Source organism: Carassius auratus, unplaced genomic scaffold, assembly GCF_003368295.1.
Source record: "Carassius auratus strain Wakin unplaced genomic scaffold, ASM336829v1 scaf_tig00031463, whole genome shotgun sequence".
NCBI lineage: Eukaryota > Metazoa > Chordata > Actinopteri > Cypriniformes > Cyprinidae > Carassius > Carassius auratus.
The window spans coordinates 28,453-47,322 of NW_020525926.1; the positions used below are offsets into that span (position 1 = coordinate 28,453).

General features: G+C 39.5%; 1 protein-coding gene and 1 pseudogene across 1 annotated transcript; both read left to right on the forward strand.

Moving 5' to 3' along the window:
- The first annotated feature begins 3,436 nt into the window (after nucleotides 1-3,436).
- On the forward strand, nucleotides 3,437-11,164 carry LOC113080508 (E3 SUMO-protein ligase PIAS4-like). Its single transcript, XM_026252662.1, has 11 exons — nucleotides 3,437-3,541; nucleotides 4,928-5,309; nucleotides 5,416-5,500; nucleotides 6,364-6,405; nucleotides 6,494-6,584; nucleotides 7,061-7,189; nucleotides 7,297-7,402; nucleotides 7,665-7,738; nucleotides 7,831-7,991; nucleotides 8,066-8,217; nucleotides 8,325-11,164. The coding sequence occupies exons 1-11, from the start codon at nucleotides 3,488-3,490 to the stop codon at nucleotides 8,591-8,593; spliced, it is 1,545 nt and encodes a 514-aa protein (XP_026108447.1). The 5' UTR covers nucleotides 3,437-3,487; the 3' UTR covers nucleotides 8,594-11,164.
- Nucleotides 11,165-12,472: 1,308 nt separating this feature from the next.
- On the forward strand, nucleotides 12,473-18,863 carry LOC113080509 (dual specificity mitogen-activated protein kinase kinase 2-like; annotated as a pseudogene).
- The last annotated feature ends 7 nt before the right edge of the window (nucleotides 18,864-18,870 follow it).

The following is an 18,870-nucleotide window of genomic DNA, read 5'->3' on the forward strand; positions in this document are numbered from 1 at the left end:
TTCTGTATTGTTCAATTTTGGAATCAATCTCTTAGTGGGTTTTTTGGATCCAACTTTATAACATTTTGTCCTGGTTTGACTTTCTTTGTCTTTCCTCGTGTGTTACGACTTTTCAAGAAGTGCTTGCAAAGATTATTCCAACAAACGATTAATTTCATAACAGATGTAACGTCCGTCTCTGAGGCATGTATGAATCGAGTAAAATGTGTTCGTTAAGTTCTGTGTTTGTTCGATTAGCCACCCATTCGAAAAAACAACAGCACCACCAGTTGCGAATCTTCCTAGAAAGACTAGAAGGACTTCTCTCATAATAACCAGATTGTTAATGATCACTTAATTTAAATACTCTGCATATTTAACCACGCAATTAGAAGCAAAGTGGGGTATAAGAGAGTTGGAGGCAGGGGGTCTAATTGAGGGGGATTATTTTTATTAAACCAAGCAAACCTTTGTAATTATGAGAGATTACACAGATTAAAGGGTTAGTTCACCCAAAAATCTAAATTATGTCATTAATAACTCATCCTCATGTCGTTCCAAACCAGTAAGACCTACGTTCATCTTCGGAACACAGTTTAAGATATTTTAGATTTAGTCCGAGAGCTCTCAGTCCCTCCATTGAAACTGTGTGTACGGTATACTGTCCATGTCCAGAAAGGTAAGAAAAACATCATCAAAGTAGTCCATGTGACATCAGAGGGTCAGTTAGAATTTTTTGAAGCATTGAAAATACATTTTGGTCCAAAAATTGCAAAAACTACAACTTTATTCATAATTGTCTTCTGTTCCGTATCTGTTGTGAGAGAGTTCAAAACAAAGCAGTTTGTGATATCCGGTTCGTGAACGAATCATTCGATGTAACCGGATCTTTTTGAACCAGTTCACCAAATCGAACTGAATCGTTTTAAACGGTTCACGTCTCCAATACGCATTAATCCACAAATGACTTAAGCTTTTTTAATGTGGCTGACACTCCCTCTGAGTTCAAACAAACCAATATGCCGGAGTAATTCATTTACTCAAACAGTACACTGACTGAACTCGTTCTTGAGTATATATAGTGTTCCTGTAGCTCTATTGGTAGAGCATTGCGTTATCAAGCGCAAGGTTGAGGGTTTGATTTCCCGGGAATACATGATAGGTAAGAATTGATAGCCTGAATGCACTGTAAGTTGCTTTGGATAAAAGTGTCTGCTAAATGCATAAATTTTATATAAATGTGCTGGAATCAAGGTTTAATTAAATGTTTTTTTTTTATATATATATATTTTTTTTTTATACACATACAAATAAAGAAAAGACTCAAAGAGCTACACAGCTATTGGTTTTTCTTTTCAATGTATAATTTGTACGTGCCATTAACATATTTCTAACCCATAAAGACAATGTAGCTGACTGTTAATGTCAAGGTTATTCTAGAAAAATTTAATTATTTTACAAAGAAATATAAATGTTATATATTAATTTTATATCACTGTTTATTTTTTGAATGCTATTTCGGATTACATTTTGCTATAATTTGTTTCTTTAAATATATTTACATCTTCCATTTTGAATACTTGTTGCTTCTCTTCATCTTCTATGTCTTATTAAAGAATGTCTTCATCATAATAAAAATAAACAGAATACTCTTTTTTATTTAAATGGGGTCGCTTTAACAGTGTTGTAAAAACAACTTAACCACTGATTTCTAGTTGTGTCCTCTTTTGGAAGAAAAAAGAAAGTATTTTTGCTTTCGCAATGAAACAGCGTCTCCGCGACATGGCAGTGGCAGCAAGAATCAGTTACGTCTTCTTTCTTTGCGTAAACATTTGGGGCGTGTTATGCAAATCTTCCATAGACATGTGAGGCCGTGTTAAAATTAGGTGTTTTAGGGGGTTGTGGACAAGTCTTAACTTTTAAATAGAATATCACTTTGGGTTTGGGACTTTAGTCTTTCCAACTTTAGGGATCTTATCTATTCACAAATTAGCTTGTAACATTCCCAAGAGAAAGGAAAACTTGAAATTTGCATCATATGACCTCTTTAAGTGTATGCACAATTCTTCTGGAAACAAAGAGCTATGGAAATATGTTGAAATTTGCTAAATTCAACAGAACAGATATTATAAAATGTTAAATTACAATTAATAGTTAATAATTAATAGTTAACCTGATTTTGTTACTTCATTGTTAGCTTGTGGTTGAGCAGATTGGATCATTTGATTGTCATCCTAAATTAGTTAATCTGTAAATTTCCTTAGTTGTTTTCCACTTCTTGAAACTTCAAACCATTTTAAAGAGACTTTTTGTAAAGCATTGTTAGACTGGAGTGCCATCTTCTGCCAAAACAGGGAAGTTAACATGTGGTTTCCTCAAAGAAAGTGTTCCACCAATAATTAAAATCCTGTCATCTTTTAATGAGCTTTATGATGTTAAAAACAACTTTCTTTCTTCAGCGAAACACACAAACACAGACAAACACACACAAATATAGATGTAAACATACTCAGTCACAATTGACTTTCGTTGTTTGTTTTTCTATAAAATGAAAGTGAAAGGAATAACCCTGTAATTATACACACCTTCCCCATTTGTGTTTCCACAAAAGAAAGAATGTAATAGGAATTTGGAGCAACATGAGGGTGAATAAGTAAGGCTCAACTTGCTTATGAGATTTCAGTATGATTTGAGGACACATATCTGTACAGTTCCACCATGATAACGCTATTATTCTTGTTTTAATATAAGTATTTTATACTCAACTTTGCTTGTTAAAGGAACAACGTACCAGTATATTTCCAATTTTGCCTTTGATGCTTTATTTTTACCTCAGAAAATTGACCTCAAACATTTTCTGCGTCCCCTCCCCCACCACATATAATAAAGAAAAACCCGGGTTGGAGTTTCCTGAGGATTGTGGATTCAGCTTCTTGTGGATTTTCCAGATGGGTTTACCCAACTGTCCTCAGTGAACAAATGTGTTCGTTGTATTACACTGAAAAGCACACTGTTAACGCGTGTGGATATGTGTGATAGTTGTTTTAGTGTGTGTTGTCATTTTATGACTTAAATTACACAAAGCATTCAGACCTCAATATCATGGTTTTTACAACTCATGAAGTGGATTCTGCCGCACGGAATGGATCGAACGGAGCCATGCGCTCCTTTTCCACTTGTCGCGGGAAACCCACCTCTCTCATCACATCTGAATGCAAAACGCAATGTGCTTTCGCTCTCACGCCAGACTATTAAAGTGGGCAAATCAGACTGTGAAGTTCAAGCCACGATGGGTAGGTTTACAAGCACCAGAGGCCTATCAGAAAAGGTAGACCTTGCTTTAAGTTCTCTTTTTTTGCACCGCACTGTCCCTTTTAAAGCTCGCCGTCACGCCTCTTCGCAAACGACCCCGCCTACTTATGGACAACCCGCAGTGCTGATTGGACACCGGCGGCGGTCAACGAACGCCTTCCCGGCTTCTCATTGGCCAGCCGTTGCCTTTCGCTTCATGCTCTCGCGGGGCTGCTCTGCGAAGATGGCGGCCGAACTGGTAGAAGCGATGGTGAGTAGATGAGATTTTTTTTTAAATAGTGAAAGTAAAAGGAGCCAGGCGAGTTCGAAGCGGTGCTTATTCAAACAACTTAAGTTAAATTTCATACTGTCGTATTTGGTGCTCATTCAGGACTTGTGGCAGTCTGTAAAGTGCGTTGGTAATATGTATAAGTGTGTATGTCAATGGTTTTGTCTCAAAACCAAATGAGCTGTTTATATATTCAGCATATTTTGGCGCGATCTAACGTTAGATTCGAATTTTTGAAGGTTCTGAATGTGCATTTGATGTCCGAAACGCAGTTTGGTTAGACAGCTCACCAGGCTTTGAGACCAAAGCTAGTGTTTGTGTGTGTGCGCGCGCGCGCGAGGGCGCGCTGCCTGTGGTATGAATGATTAGACTGCACAATACAAAATAACAAAACAGTCTTTGCCTTTTCAAACCACACGTGCATTTCATCCATGTATCTCTAAACATCAACACACTTCCACACTTTTTGAAGTGCTGTAGGTTAGTGTAGGTGTATAGTCACTTGCACAAATGATGCATGTGGGTTTCTTGAAAAGATAAATAATTTTAATTTGTGCAAGACCGTTTTACTATTGAATAGCAGCAGCTGATCGCAGCCATGCTGATATTCAGTAGTCCAGCATGATTACGAACATGCTTGTTTTACCTGATTTGCAGAACTGCTTTTTGTGTAGTGTTTATATGGAGGGTGTCATTGGCCTGCAGAGGTTCAGTCATAGTAAACTGGAGACTGAGGTCATTTTGAAGCTTGAGGATTGTCTTGGCATTGAATTGTGAAAGTCAAAACAATATAAACAACTTTTGAAAAGTATTGTGTATTTTTAGTTGTTATGAAATTTTAGTAGATGCTTATATTTTAATCAACTTTATGTGCACCTAATATACAGAAGATTAATATTTATTGTGAAAGTTACGTACGATAAACATTTTGATTTATGGCTGCTAATGTGTCTGTTTAGGCTGGGATTAGTAATCACATTTTTTTTACAGAGAAGTGTTTTAATCTCTTTTACAACAAATTGCGAAGACAACTGGCCAACCAATAATGGACCGAGTACTCTGCGGAGCAACAGTGAATAGCAAATGAAGAACACAGACTTGGCAGTCCTGTATTTGATGATTATTGACAGAATTTTCTGTGACGAGCGGTTAAGAAACAAAGTTGCGCAAAAGTCTGCTTTTCTATCAAATGAAAACTGGAAGGTATTTTAAAGACCAACATTTGAGCTGATGTGAACAGGTCCCGGGTTCTTGATTTGTTCTCTTTTGGAAATCGAACAGACAACAATTTGGTTGACAACCCAGATATTGAATTCTTTGTTGCATTTCCCCATTTCTCATTCTCATGGGCTGTTTTTGTCTCCCCAGAACATGGTGAAGAGTTTCCGTGTGTCTGATCTGCAGTCGCTGCTGGCCTCGATGGGCCGCAGCAAAAGTGGGTTGAAGCAGGATTTAGTTGGAAGAGCTCTTCGGCTTGTGCAGACCGAATACAGTCCGGAGCTTCTAAAGAACGTGCGACAGCTCTATGAGACACGGTTCCCCAAATCCACGGCCTGGCTTGGAGCTCGACGACCTGAGTCTGTGCCCGTAAACTATCCTGCCCTTAACTCCTCGCCTAGAGGCACGGCCCAGGGCACAGACTACCTCAACAGCATCCCCAAACCAGCTCCGCCTCCTGTGGCAGAAGTCAAATTGGTGCCCCTACCGTTCTACCACAACCTAGAAACACTGCTGCCACCCACAGAACTAAGTGAGTCCCCTTATTATGATTAAATAATAACCCAATTATAAAAGGTGTGTATAGCCAACAAGGAAGCCATTAAGTGAGCTAATTATGTTTTTGTCACTCTTTGCAGTCGCACAGAACAGCGAGAAGCTGCAAGAAAGTCAATGTGTTTTTGAATTAACAACAAGTCAAGTGGAACAGATCCGGAATTCCAGGTAAGAAAAGTCACATTACTAACTGGTGGCTTTATTTAGCAATCAATCAATGACCAATAACAGAGCTGATGTTTAGGAAACAGGGTGTACACACTAGAGCTGTAATCAGAACCCAAGCTGACAGGTTTCGGCAAAAGCCCGACAAGTACATTTTGATTGACAGCTTTGTAAAAGCCAGAACTCGTTTACAGCCCGACATTATTCAAATGTGCGCACACATACAGCTCTTTTGCCTTTTGTCAAGAATGTAGTAGATGGCTTCAGCGCGTTCCTACGCTCACTGATGGTGCGTCATTATAAAATTGTTATTCTCATTATAAACATGGACAAAACACTTTCCACACCTCACACTTCGCTTTAGTTGCTGGTCCAACCAAAACGTAATCGCCAGAGGCAAGCCTCCGTTACACATAACCGCTCGTTTGCCTCACAAACCGGAGCACAAGCCTGAGCCCAGCCTGAGCCTGTGAAAAATTATATAAATTAAGCCCAAGATCTTCAGCTCTAGTTCTCACACACACACACACACACACACACACACACACACACATATATAGATATATATATATATATATACATACACACACATGCAATTTGATGATTATAAAATGATCAGGCCTATATGGATTATAAATGTGTAAAAAAAAAAAGATTTTAACAGATGCCCAACTTTCAAATTTCAATGCAGCTTCCCATGGTTTTTTATTAATTATTTTGGCAACACTTATTTTTAGGTAATTGTGGTATTTCTAGATTATTTACTAGAAAAAAAGTCTAAACATTAATTTAAACTCTCAAAATACAAAAGAATATTAAGCATCTTCGATTGTTTACTTATAACATTTTTTCTTACACATACACAGTGAACTTCGCCCAGGGATGAAATCAGTTCAAGTTGTTCTCAGGTACGCCATTCAGCTAAATCATGTCTGTACATCAAGTTTTGGAGTCAGAGATGCATTTATTGCATGCTAACATATCCTGTTCTTCTAGAATCTGCTACACAGACTCTATCGGTGTTCAGGAGGACCAGTATCCTCCCAATATTGCTGTGAAAGTCAATCAGTCCTACTGTCATGTACCGGTAAGTGTTGTGCATTCGATTAGACTGAAAGAACAGGGAGTGTGTTGGTTTCACCCCTCATGATGATCGGAAATCTAAATTGCTTTATATAAATAACTTTTTTAGCATTTTCTTAGCATTAGGGCTGCACGATATTGGGAAAAAATGACATTGCGATATTTTATTTTTCTGCGATATATATTGCAATAATTTTCCTTACAAACAAAAATGGGGTGAGCACACTTACATTCTCATTTTAAATGACTTAAACATTGACACCATCGTGTCAATTGATTAATATGCGCGAAGGAGAGAGAAGCAAGACAGCGCTCGTGTTTTTTGAAGACGGCTCGCTCTCTCGCGCGCTCGCACTCTCTCTGCCCTGTTAAACTTTTCTGAACGCGTCTGTTGTGTTTTAAAAGGTTCTCTTAGAATATTGTATAACTTGCTGCTGTAAATTATTAATTCACTTATGTACATTACTACTTTTTGTTCAGGGTTACTATCCCTCCAATAAACCGGGTGTTGAGCCACGGCGGCCCTGTCGACCCGTCAACATCACACCCTGGTTACACCTCTCCACAGTCACTAACAGAGTCACCATCACATGGGGCAACTTTGGAAAGGTACAGAGACTTCATACGAAGAGCTGTTTTCTTGTATCTGTATTTGTCAATGAGCATGTTAGATGAAGATGAGAGTGTTGTTACTGACCGCTGTGTTTCGGATGCAGCGGTACTCGGTGGCTGTGTACCTGGTGAGGGTGTTCACATCTGGAGAGCTCTTCAACCAGCTGAAGCATTGCTCAGTCGAGAGTGCTGATCGTTGTCGCGAACGCAGTAAGTTTCTCACCTTGGGCAAACACATTGCGTGATCAGTGGTTACAGTTGAAAAACTGGAAGTGTGCTGTATGGAACAGTAACAAAAAAAAGATTGCAATAATGTATTGCAATATTACTATATTTTTACTTAAATAAATGCAGCCTTAGCCTTTAGCCTTTTTCTTTCAAAAACATTGACAGTCTTTAGAACAGTTGTGTGTGTAAATAAATACTTAACATCAATATTATACTGAAACATTTTTTGTTTGTATGCACACAGTTCAGGACAAGTTGCGCTTTGATCCTGAGAGTGAGATTGCCACTACGGGACTGCGAGTGTCCCTCATCTGTCCTGTAAGTGTCCTGTTTTTGTCTTCTGTGTTGACTCTTAGCTGTGGAGCCATCGTAGCAATGTTGTAGATCTAATAAGTGTCTTTTCAATGCAGCTGGTAAAGATGAGGCTTGGAGTGCCATGTCGAGTGCTCACCTGTGCCCACCTGCAGTGTTTTGACGCTGTCTTTTTCCTGCAAATGAATGAAAAGAAACCCACGTGGACCTGCCCCGTATGTGATAAACCCGCTCCCTTTGAGCTTCTAACAATTGATGGGTAAGCACAGTTGATAAACTCCTCGCTTCTCGCAGGCTCAGGCAGTAAAACTCACCAAACGTGACCCATTTCAGGTTGCTGTCTGAGATCCTTAAAGAGACGCCGGAGGATGTGGAGGAGATTGAATATTTAACTGACGGCTCATGGAGGCCAATCAGGGATGACAAAGAGAAGGAAAGAGAGCGGGAAAACAGCCGCACACCCGACTGTCCTGTGGTGGATATATGTAAGAAGGTTTCTTCCTTCTGAAATGTCCTTTTCAACACGTTTGTCTCGCATTATATTATATTTGAGCAAAAAGAAATATTTAATAGGAAATAACTCTCATCCAAGGTGTTCCTGAGGTGAACGGTCACTCCCCAGCACACAGCGGCACAAACCAGACCGGGAAGTCTGGATCGGGTGGTGCATCGGCAGGATCCGGCAGCATCAGCGCCGGGTCGGGAGGCGGAGCCGTGGTGGATCTGACTCTGGATGACTCTTCGGAGGAAGAAGGAGGGGGCGGGGCTGAGGACAGCGAGGACACGGATGACAGCCAGGACAGCCCCGCCCCTAAAAGGGGCAGATATGATTATGACAAAGACCTGGTCACCGCATACTGAGACTGGCAGGACACTAAGACTTGTTTGGTTGGGGGGTGTAGATGGGATCTGAGCCTTGGAAATTCAAGAAACATGTCCCCGTGCCCTCTCTCAAATGCATACACACATGCACTCACACAGACATGTACACTCATGCGCTGCTGACCTCTGGAGCAGTCGGGCATCACATTGACAAACTTGTAGATGCCCCGTAAAGCCATTCCCAATCATTCACTGCAACTTAATACTGTATTCTCCCTTTAAAGACCATGGAAGAGTAACACCATCTTCAGTTCTACTCTATAGTCCTCGATTTCCTCGCCGCTTTGTGTTCTGACGGGTTTAAACATCCTGGGCTTTTAAGAGCTTGCCAGTTTTAGTTTTATTTGGAGCGGTTCAGGCCTTCGAAACATTGTGAGACAAGCCACAGTATCTCAAAAACGTTCATTCCCTTGGGTCAAGATCATACAACCTTTTACAATCTATTCAGAGGCATTTTCGGTTGGTCCTCCACATAAAATGTGTATGTTAGCTGTTTGTTTTACTGTGATTTGGAGACATTTCTGACAAATTTCCACCTCTCTCAAAAATATATATATATATTTTTTGTTCACAGAAGTTGACAAGCTACCTCAGTCTAACAGCGAACTTAACTAGACCAGAGGGTTATTAAAAGGGTGTTAAATCCCTTATTTGAATTTTTTTTTGGTGTAGTTTTGTTTTCAGTCCCTTTTGTTTTTCAAGTGCAACAACACTGGAGAGGCATCATGCATTGCTCTTTATTTTGTGCTTGCCCATTTAGACATCATATTAAAAACAATTCTGACTCGAGCAATGAGTTTTCCGCTCCAATCTGTCACTCAACTAGTCTGTACTACTGACTGGATGTAGTGCGCAAATCGACACTCAGTTCAGAAAGAATTTTGACACCAATGGTCATTTTGAGATGCTTGTAAGCGAGTAAATATTGTATGATAGCTAATGCAATAATGATAATGTATAATGTCTGATCATTTAATAGAAAATTGCAGGTCATTTACTGCTTTCAGTCGTTTTAGTCTGTACACGGCTGCTTAAAGTCCTAACTACACAAAGGCAGAATATTAAATCAGGTTGAGGAGAGGACAAAGAGTTGTTTTAGTTTTCTTCTAGACGTGTCTGTAGTAAATTATAATGTTTATTTAGCAGGGGAGGTGACGTTATTGGCTAAATTAAAAGTTACCTGAACTGAAAACCTGAAACTTTTTTCAGTTGACTTCACTTTACAATTGAATTTTTTTTAATTTTATTTTTTGGACGAATGGCTGATTGGTTTGAGCCCATTGTTTGGAGGTTGTTTGTGTTCATTACAGCCAGTTGAGGAGGTGTTGACATTTGTGTAATGTTTTGTTGACTTTGTGACAGGAGTGAATCCTAAAAATGTTCCTTTATTTCTTGTCAGAATGAGTATTTATTGATTTAACAGTTTTTGCCTCTTTTATTTGAATTAATTTTGCATTTCGCAGCAATTTCATGAATTTCCAGCATGTTGCTTTCTTTGTGGTGGTAGATAACGCTGTGTCCTCTCACGGCCTGCTGTTGAACGCGCACATTCAGCCATTTGCAACAGTCCGAACATAAGGGGCTTAGTCAGGACTATGCAGACTTGACCTAAACCTCGGCAGATTTAGACTCCCGCTAAATGACCAAACACAAATGGCACATCCAGATGGCTGATCTGTTGAGGAGGACTCAGGGATGAACGTGTTCTTCTTGTCTTTACATTTTCTTCTTAGTTAAACTTGACACTCGAACCAGGTTCTAGCATCATGTACAATATTACCCTCATCATCAGGTCACGTAAGGCAGTCTAGGTTTCTGATCTGGAAATTAAGATCTATTTTCAAGGCATACAAATATTGCTGTGTATAGCATGTTTTGTTGTCCTCTAAGGCTTCAGAGAAAATCGCTGTACTCACTAGTGATAATTTAAAAGTTTATTTTAATTAATTTTTTTTCCCATCTAATCCTGAATTCTAACTTGAATACTCAGTATCCTATCTGTGTTTGGGAATTTCTCAACATAACAATATCGCCATGAAGGGTTAAATTACTTGTAAATTTAGATTCGTCAGCATGGTCTTCCATCTTCTCTACATGACAGTCCAATTTAATTCCCCCTTTATATATATTTTTTAAGAGTAATCCGTGCTGCTGCTGACGGTTTCACATAATAAGCCCTGAATGTAGTATGTTCCCCTAAATTTGCCACATTTTTGTGATTCTTCACATTTAATTACGGTAAGGAACTTCTTAGACTTCTATCTTTAGATTCCTAGAACAAGGTATTAGATGTGGATAAAATGCAAATTTGCTTATAATGAAAAGATAAATGGATGGTGATTGATCACAGTATATTTCCAGCTCAGAGGTATAGATGGCCTCTGTGTAGCCAGGTGAGGTTTAAGTGGTTTTTTGGGGGGGAATGGAGGCATCCCATCTTATTACAGTGCTTAAGACAGCATGGGCAGTGGCTTGCAGTTCTTGATGTAAATGTTTTGTTTGTGTCTTTTATATGTTCATATTAAAAGCCAATAAAAAATATTTGATCAAGTTTTGAATTTCCTCCAGTGAGCAGGCAAAAACACATTTGTTATCGGCTACTCTCAACCCTTCCTGAGGATTTAAAATGCACATCGGTGACCTTCTATGAAGTAATCAAAGTGGGATTTGACAATAGGAGTGACTCATTTGTCCCTGTCTGAACTGAAATCGAACTGTAAAAGCTCTAACCCATGTCAATTATGTGTGCAATTAATTAAACTGATTTAAAATAAATGTCTTTCCAGTGATTTTTAAATCTTGGATTTAATGCCATGATTACTTAAAGAACATGTTTCACAAGTACACCAATGTACAATAAAATGCCCCCCCCCCCCCAGATTACCATAACTACAGTTAATAATTTTAATACAATAAAATCGGTTATAAGTACTTGTTATTTGGTAACTTGATACCATATTAGTGTACCAAGTTATTTGCATTGGCTTTAAAAAAGCTTTGCTACTTTTAAATTATCACTACCTTTTCAGATATGAATATTTTACTGTAGTATGGTATAAAATCAGGCATAGCTGGGTACTGATTACAAAATTAAGTAATTGTAATTAGATTAAATTACATTTTAAAATACCTGTAATCACATTTGAATGTTCGTGGTTGGTTAATGGTCACATGACATGCAGGTAAACAAATATATTTCCCATTTTAATAAGTGTATTATTTTAACTTGTTATTTTGAAATTATTTATTTAAAATTTACATTATTGTGATTTAAATAATAATTATTTTATTATTATTATTAAACTTACAAACCTTTCATGAACCCCAGTTTGGAAAAAAAACATTGACGTAATGTTTAATGTAGGATACTTCATGTTGTTAATAATAACAAATGAAATATATTTTATTTTTCTTTGTATTTTTTTTATCAATATGGTACAATATGATTCCTATTTAAATCAATGTGATAAAAAAGTAATCTAAAAGTATTACCTGAAACGTATAAACGATTACGTTACTAACTACAATTTTTGTCACGTAATTTGAAATCAGTATATTGACGGATTACAATTTGTCAGTAATCTACCCAGCTTTGTTGTCAAGCTATTGTTATTGTCAACATCACATCTTACCAGGGTTTATGAAGAAAGCTCATACAGCAGAAAATCAAGTATTACATTACAACAAATGTGACACGAGATGCGAAAATATTTCAGAAATGTGGCGGTAACTTCTCCTCGTGAATGTGACGGTTACTCAGTTCACCTCTAGATGTCGTTCTTACTCAAATAAGCGTTCATCTTTTTGTCAAAGCTCGCGAGAACTGGAGCGCTCTGACGAAAGATCTCGCGAGAGCTTCTGAACGCTTCCTCTTGGTTGGATAGTGGCTTCCTGGCCGGACTTTTTTCTCCCCTCCTTTTTTTTTCTTGGGGGAAATTTCAACTTCTGTTTTCGCGGGTCTTCCAGGCCAAAAAAATCTCGGACAGCGTTTCGGTCGCTCTGCTGTTTCGCGAACGACAAGGCCTGACTTGTCTTTTGCCGCCTTTTGTCTATGGGAGCGCTCGCGAGCCGGAGGCCGAGTCGAAGAGACATTCCAGCGATGAAATAAATTTCATGTTGTGCACTTTTGCGCCTGTGACACTCGCTCTTTCTACTTGACATCGAAATATTATGTGGTATAGCTTCTGGAAGCATGTCAGGGTGTTGAAATTAAGTGCTTACGAATCTCAAAAACTTTAGAAAGGCTTTGTGTAGCAAGTTGAAGGATTGGATGTCACCAGAGACAACCTGGTCTCACTGAAATAGATAACTGACAGGTATGGCACCAAAAAGAAGACCGGTCCCCTTGATTATAACTCCCACAGGAGAAGGACAGTCAACCACCATAGATGCAGCAGCAGAGTACGTATATAACGTTAGTTTGCTACATCTGACCCTTGTTTGGCTCACCTTCCTGCATACTCATGTCTTTCCTGCATAAGTAACGTTATGTCATACCTGGTCCTGTTTTTCCCCTCTCTTTAGGGCCAACCTGGAGGCCTTGCAGAGGAAGTTAGGGGAGTTAGACTTAGACGAACAGCAGAGGAAGCGTCTTGAGGCTTTCCTCACCCAGAAAGCCCAAGTGGGCGAGCTCAAAGATGAAGATTTTGACCCCATATGTGAACTCGGTGCAGGTAACGGCGGGGTGGTTCATAAAGTCCGTCACAAACCTTCAAGACTGGTCATGGCCAGGAAGGTAAGCGTTCAATGGACTCGTGCTCCTGCTGCTAGTTTGCTCATGGCAGGTAAAACATTCTGTTCAAAGGCTGAGCTTTCTGTGTTTTCCACAGCTTATTCATTTGGAAATCAAACCAGCCATCAGGAACCAGATTATACGAGAGCTGCAGGTCCTACATGAGTGCAACTCGCCATACATTGTAGGGTTTTACGGCGCCTTTTACAGCGATGGAGAAATCAGCATCTGTATGGAGCACATGGTGGGGGCAATGTTGTTGTTTAAGGTTTATAGCGAAAGTGTTACAGCACACCTGACATGTTTTTATCTGCAGGATGGAGGTTCTTTGGATCAAGTGCTGAAGGAAGCCAGAAGAATCCCGGAAGAAATTTTGGGCAAAGTTAGCATAGCTGTAAGTATTATCATCCTTCTCAAATTTATTTTAAAAAAGTTTAAAGATTGATGAAAAATCAACTGTACTGACACAGGTGAAATGTTAGGGTGGTTGAGGTTTGGAATGTGTTGACACTCAAACTCTGTTTTTGGCTGGGACTTTTGTTCAAAGTGTATTTGAGGTATGCATATTATCATTAGATATGTTCTCCTAAATTTGCTGCTTTTAACTAAATACTGGTGCGATTGCTGATCAAAACAAATCTGCTGTGAACAATATTCTTGTTATTATGCATGATTCACAAGTATTTTTTAAGTTACATTTGTTTTGTGCAGATGACCGTTATAGTTATGAACTTATGTTAGTTACCCTGTATGATCCTTCTCCAATTTGGCTCTAAAGTGATTTCATAAGACCAACTGGTCATTCAGTCTTGTCACTTTGAAAGTATTTCTAATAAAATTATCCATCTAGGTTGACTTTAATTAGAAGAATTAAGTTCTTTGTGATAGAAAAAAACAACAACTATAGGAATCCATTAAATCAAAAGTACATGAAACGTCTATAGGAATCAATTAAATGAAAATTACAGAGGGCAACCTGCTATTCTTCTTGTCTAAATGCAGAATCCAAAAAATAGTACACAACCTCCTTTTAAACATGTCTGGCACTGTTATGCACAGACCGCAAAATAATAAAGCTGTGACCACACCCACAGATGTGCAAACACCCTTTCAAGTCAGAGTCACCAAACATGCACATTTTTCAACACGGATTTAACCTTAGCCTTCCAAATGAATAGGGTTGAACTTCTGTTTCACATTTATTCATGACAAAATGCAAACAATTTAGCACAAAGTCCAAACAAAGGTGCAGAGATCTGTTTATGTGTGTCCATACTGTTTATTGCACGTGTGAGCGAATGCATCTCAGCTTTCAGTAATCACAAAGCAGATACCACATACAGATAAACACTAATGATGATATCTATCTAACTCTCTTTCCACAGGTACTCAGAGGTCTGGCATATCTTCGGGAGAAACACCAAATAATGCACAGAGGTACACACAGAGCATCATTCCTTGTTAATATCTTAGAAAATGTATGTGTGCATAAGCATGCTGGATGGCAGCAGGAAGTACCCCATAATGCAGCTATTGAAATCACATAAGAAGCTTAAAAAATATTATTATAGATAGTTTTCAAAGGTTTTTACTGAAACTAACCAGAGACCTTCATGCAACTGCAAACTTGAGATTAAATGAAGCGAAGCAGCTTCCCACAGACTTGCGCTCAGTTTGTGGCAGCACTTCACCTGGGGAAAATGTAGGCTATATAAAGAAAAGCAAACAGGATTATTGAAAATGCACACTCATTCTCTGCCAGCAGGAGGCACTTTAGGAGCGCAAAAATAGCGGTTTCCCCAGTAACGGCTGTAATCAAAGCAGCACTCTGCTCATGAACACTAGTTTATCAGGCATGGTAGGAAGGATTAAATGAAAATGACAAACTTTTCTAAACACAGTCGGGGCTTATTTCAAAGATGCATTAATATAAAACACTGTGCTGCGTTTTGACTTTGAAACGTACAGAGCTCATATTTATACAACGAAGTCAAAGCATTTTGGAAAATCTGTTTGTGGTGGTCAGTGTTAATATTGTGGTGAGCCACCATAAAAAAATAAAAAAAAAAATCAATGTATGGGAAATACTGGAATAAAATAATTTCAATGCCAAATGTCAAGCTTCTATAATGAAATGTAAAATGCACTTGCAATTTTTTACAAGTACATCACAAGCTACCATACAAAAAAGCTTCAGTGTGGCATAACCAACATTTGAGCAGTAATACAATGTCTGAAGATGTAAAGTATCCGATTCTCTGTCGAGTTGTATGAGGGTCTGAAGGAGCCACACTGGGTTTAAAGGGTTAGACAGGGAGGGTCAGGCCTGTAGTTGTGCTGTTGTGGTAGGGAGCGCTCGCCTGCTTGTGAGGAGCTGTCGAGGAGCCCAGCTGGTAATTACAGCCTCTCGGATGTGATTACATGGCAGCCACACCCTGCAACCCCCTCCCTTTTTTTCCCTTTCCCACTCTCCCCCCTCTGTCCACTCCCAGTGGGTGTTAGGGCTGAAGCAGGGCCCATCATGTGTGGAATCGTTGCATGTCTGCACTGTTATTTACTCCTCTTGCCCTGTGTTTAAGAGGAGGGAAGTGGAAAGTGGATTGCATGTCTGTCCTTTCTGCTGCGACGGTGTTGTCAGAGATAGCTTTGCAGTAGAGCATCTTGCAAAATGTTTTTGATGGGCATGCCGGAAAAAAAGGCCTTTGAACAGGGATGAAAATCCAGGTGGTGCCGCTGGGATTTGGACCCTGGCCATCCATCTTACATGGTCTTTCTCTCTGGTTCCTACAGACGTTAAGCCCTCTAACATCCTGGTGAACTCGCGCGGCGAGATCAAACTGTGCGACTTTGGCGTGAGTGGCCAACTCATCGACTCTATGGCCAACTCCTTCGTTGGAACACGGTCGTACATGTCGGTGAGTCACCCTCCCACTTCCCTCCCCAACCCCACAGTCCTTCACGTTCCAAGTCCTGTGCCGGTGCCCAGGATTCTTCCCTGTGGAGAGGAGGAAGTCGCTGCCAGGTTTTAGCCCACTCCTCCTGGCCACCTGCAGGGTGCGGCGCCCCACCCTAGTACAGCTTTGACTTGCTCTATGCTCTCTGCCTTGACAGCCGGAGAGACTCCAGGGCACACACTATTCAGTTCAGTCGGATGTGTGGAGCATGGGCCTATCACTAGTTGAGCTGGCTATTGGGCGCTACCCCATCCCCACTCCCGATGCCAAGGAACTCGAGGCCATATTTGGCCGGCCAGTGATGGACACAGGTGGGGCAGAAGGCCACAGCATGTCTCCAAGATCCAGGCCTCCAGGACGACCGGTTAGCGGTAAGACGTGGTTTAATTTCCCCAAACTAGCATTGGTTTTATGCACATTTGATCTTCTCTATATTCTGCATAATATGCGTGTTTATTTGAGTCTTGTAATTGTTTTCCCCCAGGACACGGAATGGACAGCAGGCCAGCCATGGCTATATTTGAGCTACTGGACTACATTGTCAATGAGGTCAGAGAATTTGCTTAGCGTGCAACTTGCTTCTTTTTGCTTCTTATAGTATTTTTCTGTAGCAGTTTCACTTCAATTTCACCCCTTTTCTGCTCCCCATCTGTCTCTACATCTGCAGCCACCTCCCAAGCTGCCTCATGGCGTCTTCACCACAGATTTGAGGAGTTTGTGTGAAGAACTGGTGAGCTCCTGCTGTTACGCTGGTGTTTTTATTGTACAAATCTACGAAAATCTTCAGTGATGAACAAAACGGCATCCGAGCTATGGCAAAGTTGGACCATGATAAAAGGGCCATAGTACAGGGGTGTTCATTCTAGCTCTCGAGGGCTAACCTGCCCCAACACACATAATTCAGACTTATTGCTCTTCTTCTTAGTAACTGTTAGGTGCATTTTAAAAATGTTTTCCCGACAAATCCTGGACTCCTGTACAAAATGATGAATTAATATAATGGCATCTAAAAAAACAACAACAGTAAGCCCTTGATACTGTTGTCATTCTGTTTTGGAAGATGACAGCTTTGAGGGGAATTCTGGAATTCTTTGAACCAATGAGAGGACAGTTACCTAACATGTGACTTGTTTTAACAATTTTGGTCCATTTAGAAACTTTGCCGTGTGCAAGCGAACCGCACCAAGAATAAAAAGCACCACTGAAACAATTGTAATCCCTGTTTAAGAACAAAGCATTTGATCTACAGGTGTGAAAGCAACCTAAGACTATGCAAAGTAGCTTGATTATGCAAAAAACTGATTAAAACAGTGAATGTAATAGTAATTACTGTACTGTCAATAAAGGCTATAATACAAAACCCTCAATACCTCCCTCTAGATTTCTGGCTTAATGTTTTATTGATTTCAGAATTTAATTTTGTCTTACTGATGATTTTTTTGTGTGTTTTCACAGCCTCATTAAGAACCCTGCTGACAGAGCTGACCTTAAGATGCTGACGGTACGTACATTTCCCTGTAAGGTATCAGATATATTAAAATTTAGTTTTTATCACAACATCTAGACAGTGGAAGAACATGATAGAACTTAAAGAGTGAGAGCTGTTTGGAGTGACATAGCACTTTGCAATAAGAATCATTAGTTAACATTAGTTAACTACTTAAGATGAATAAATACTGTTATAAAATTATTGTTCATTGTTTATTCATGGTAGTTAATACATAATTGTAAAGTGTTACCAACATATCCAGTGTGTCAGGTTTTAGCCATGTTAGGACAGCAATTAGCTGTAGTAACTTGAATTTATAGTTTTGACAGTAGATTCTCACAGTAATATCATGATGCATTGTAGAATATCATGCATTGCAAAAAACAATACTTGTAGGGATAAATTGATATATAAATAGTGAGAATAAAGGCACAATGTACTGCAAATAAAATTAAAATCTACTGCGTGGCACCAAAACCTGCTCATGGTGTAATTGATCATGTGATGTTCATTTACAGAGCCACACGTTCATCAAGCGGGCCGAGGTTGAGGAGGTGGATTTTGCTGGATGGTTGTGTAAAACCATGGGCCTCCACCAGCCAGCACACCCACTCATAGTGCTGAATGAACGCTGGCACCCAGTGTAGTCACCCATGCCATCCTTGTCCTCCGCTTTACTTCTCTCCTTCCTGCCCTCACAGGCCTGTATGCTTGTAAGCCTCTGAGACACCGCTGTGCACTCTTTTGCTGTTCTCTGCTTGCTCTTCCCTTCCACTGCGGTGCATTCTGGGGCATTGTTTTATGAGAGCCCCTGGTGTTGGAACACAGTGATTTGAATGAATATGGAGAGTAGAGTCACTTAAGTGGAGTGGCTGTATTTTTAATAACTACATTATTCAGGAATGTCTAAATTAGTAAAGATCAGCAAGGTTTTGTTTGTGTAACTGCTATTTCACTAGTTTTATGATGTGTCTGTTTTCTTTTCATGGTTGGTTTATTAATTCATTATAATATGTTTTCTTTCTTTTTTTTTTTTTTTAAGCGCTATTCTTTGGCATTTATATGGATAGCTTTGGTTCAA

Coding starts and splice junctions, on each gene's coding strand:
- LOC113080508 (XM_026252662.1), top strand. CDS start 3,488: ATGCTCTCGCGGGGCTGCTCTGCGAAGATGGCGGCCGAACTGGTAGAA. Junction 5,310..5,415: donor GCTGCCACCCACAGAACTAA/GTGAGTCCCCTT, acceptor CACTCTTTGCAG/TCGCACAGAACAGCGAGAAG. Junction 8,218..8,324: donor CTGTCCTGTGGTGGATATAT/GTAAGAAGGTTT, acceptor CTCTCATCCAAG/GTGTTCCTGAGGTGAACGGT.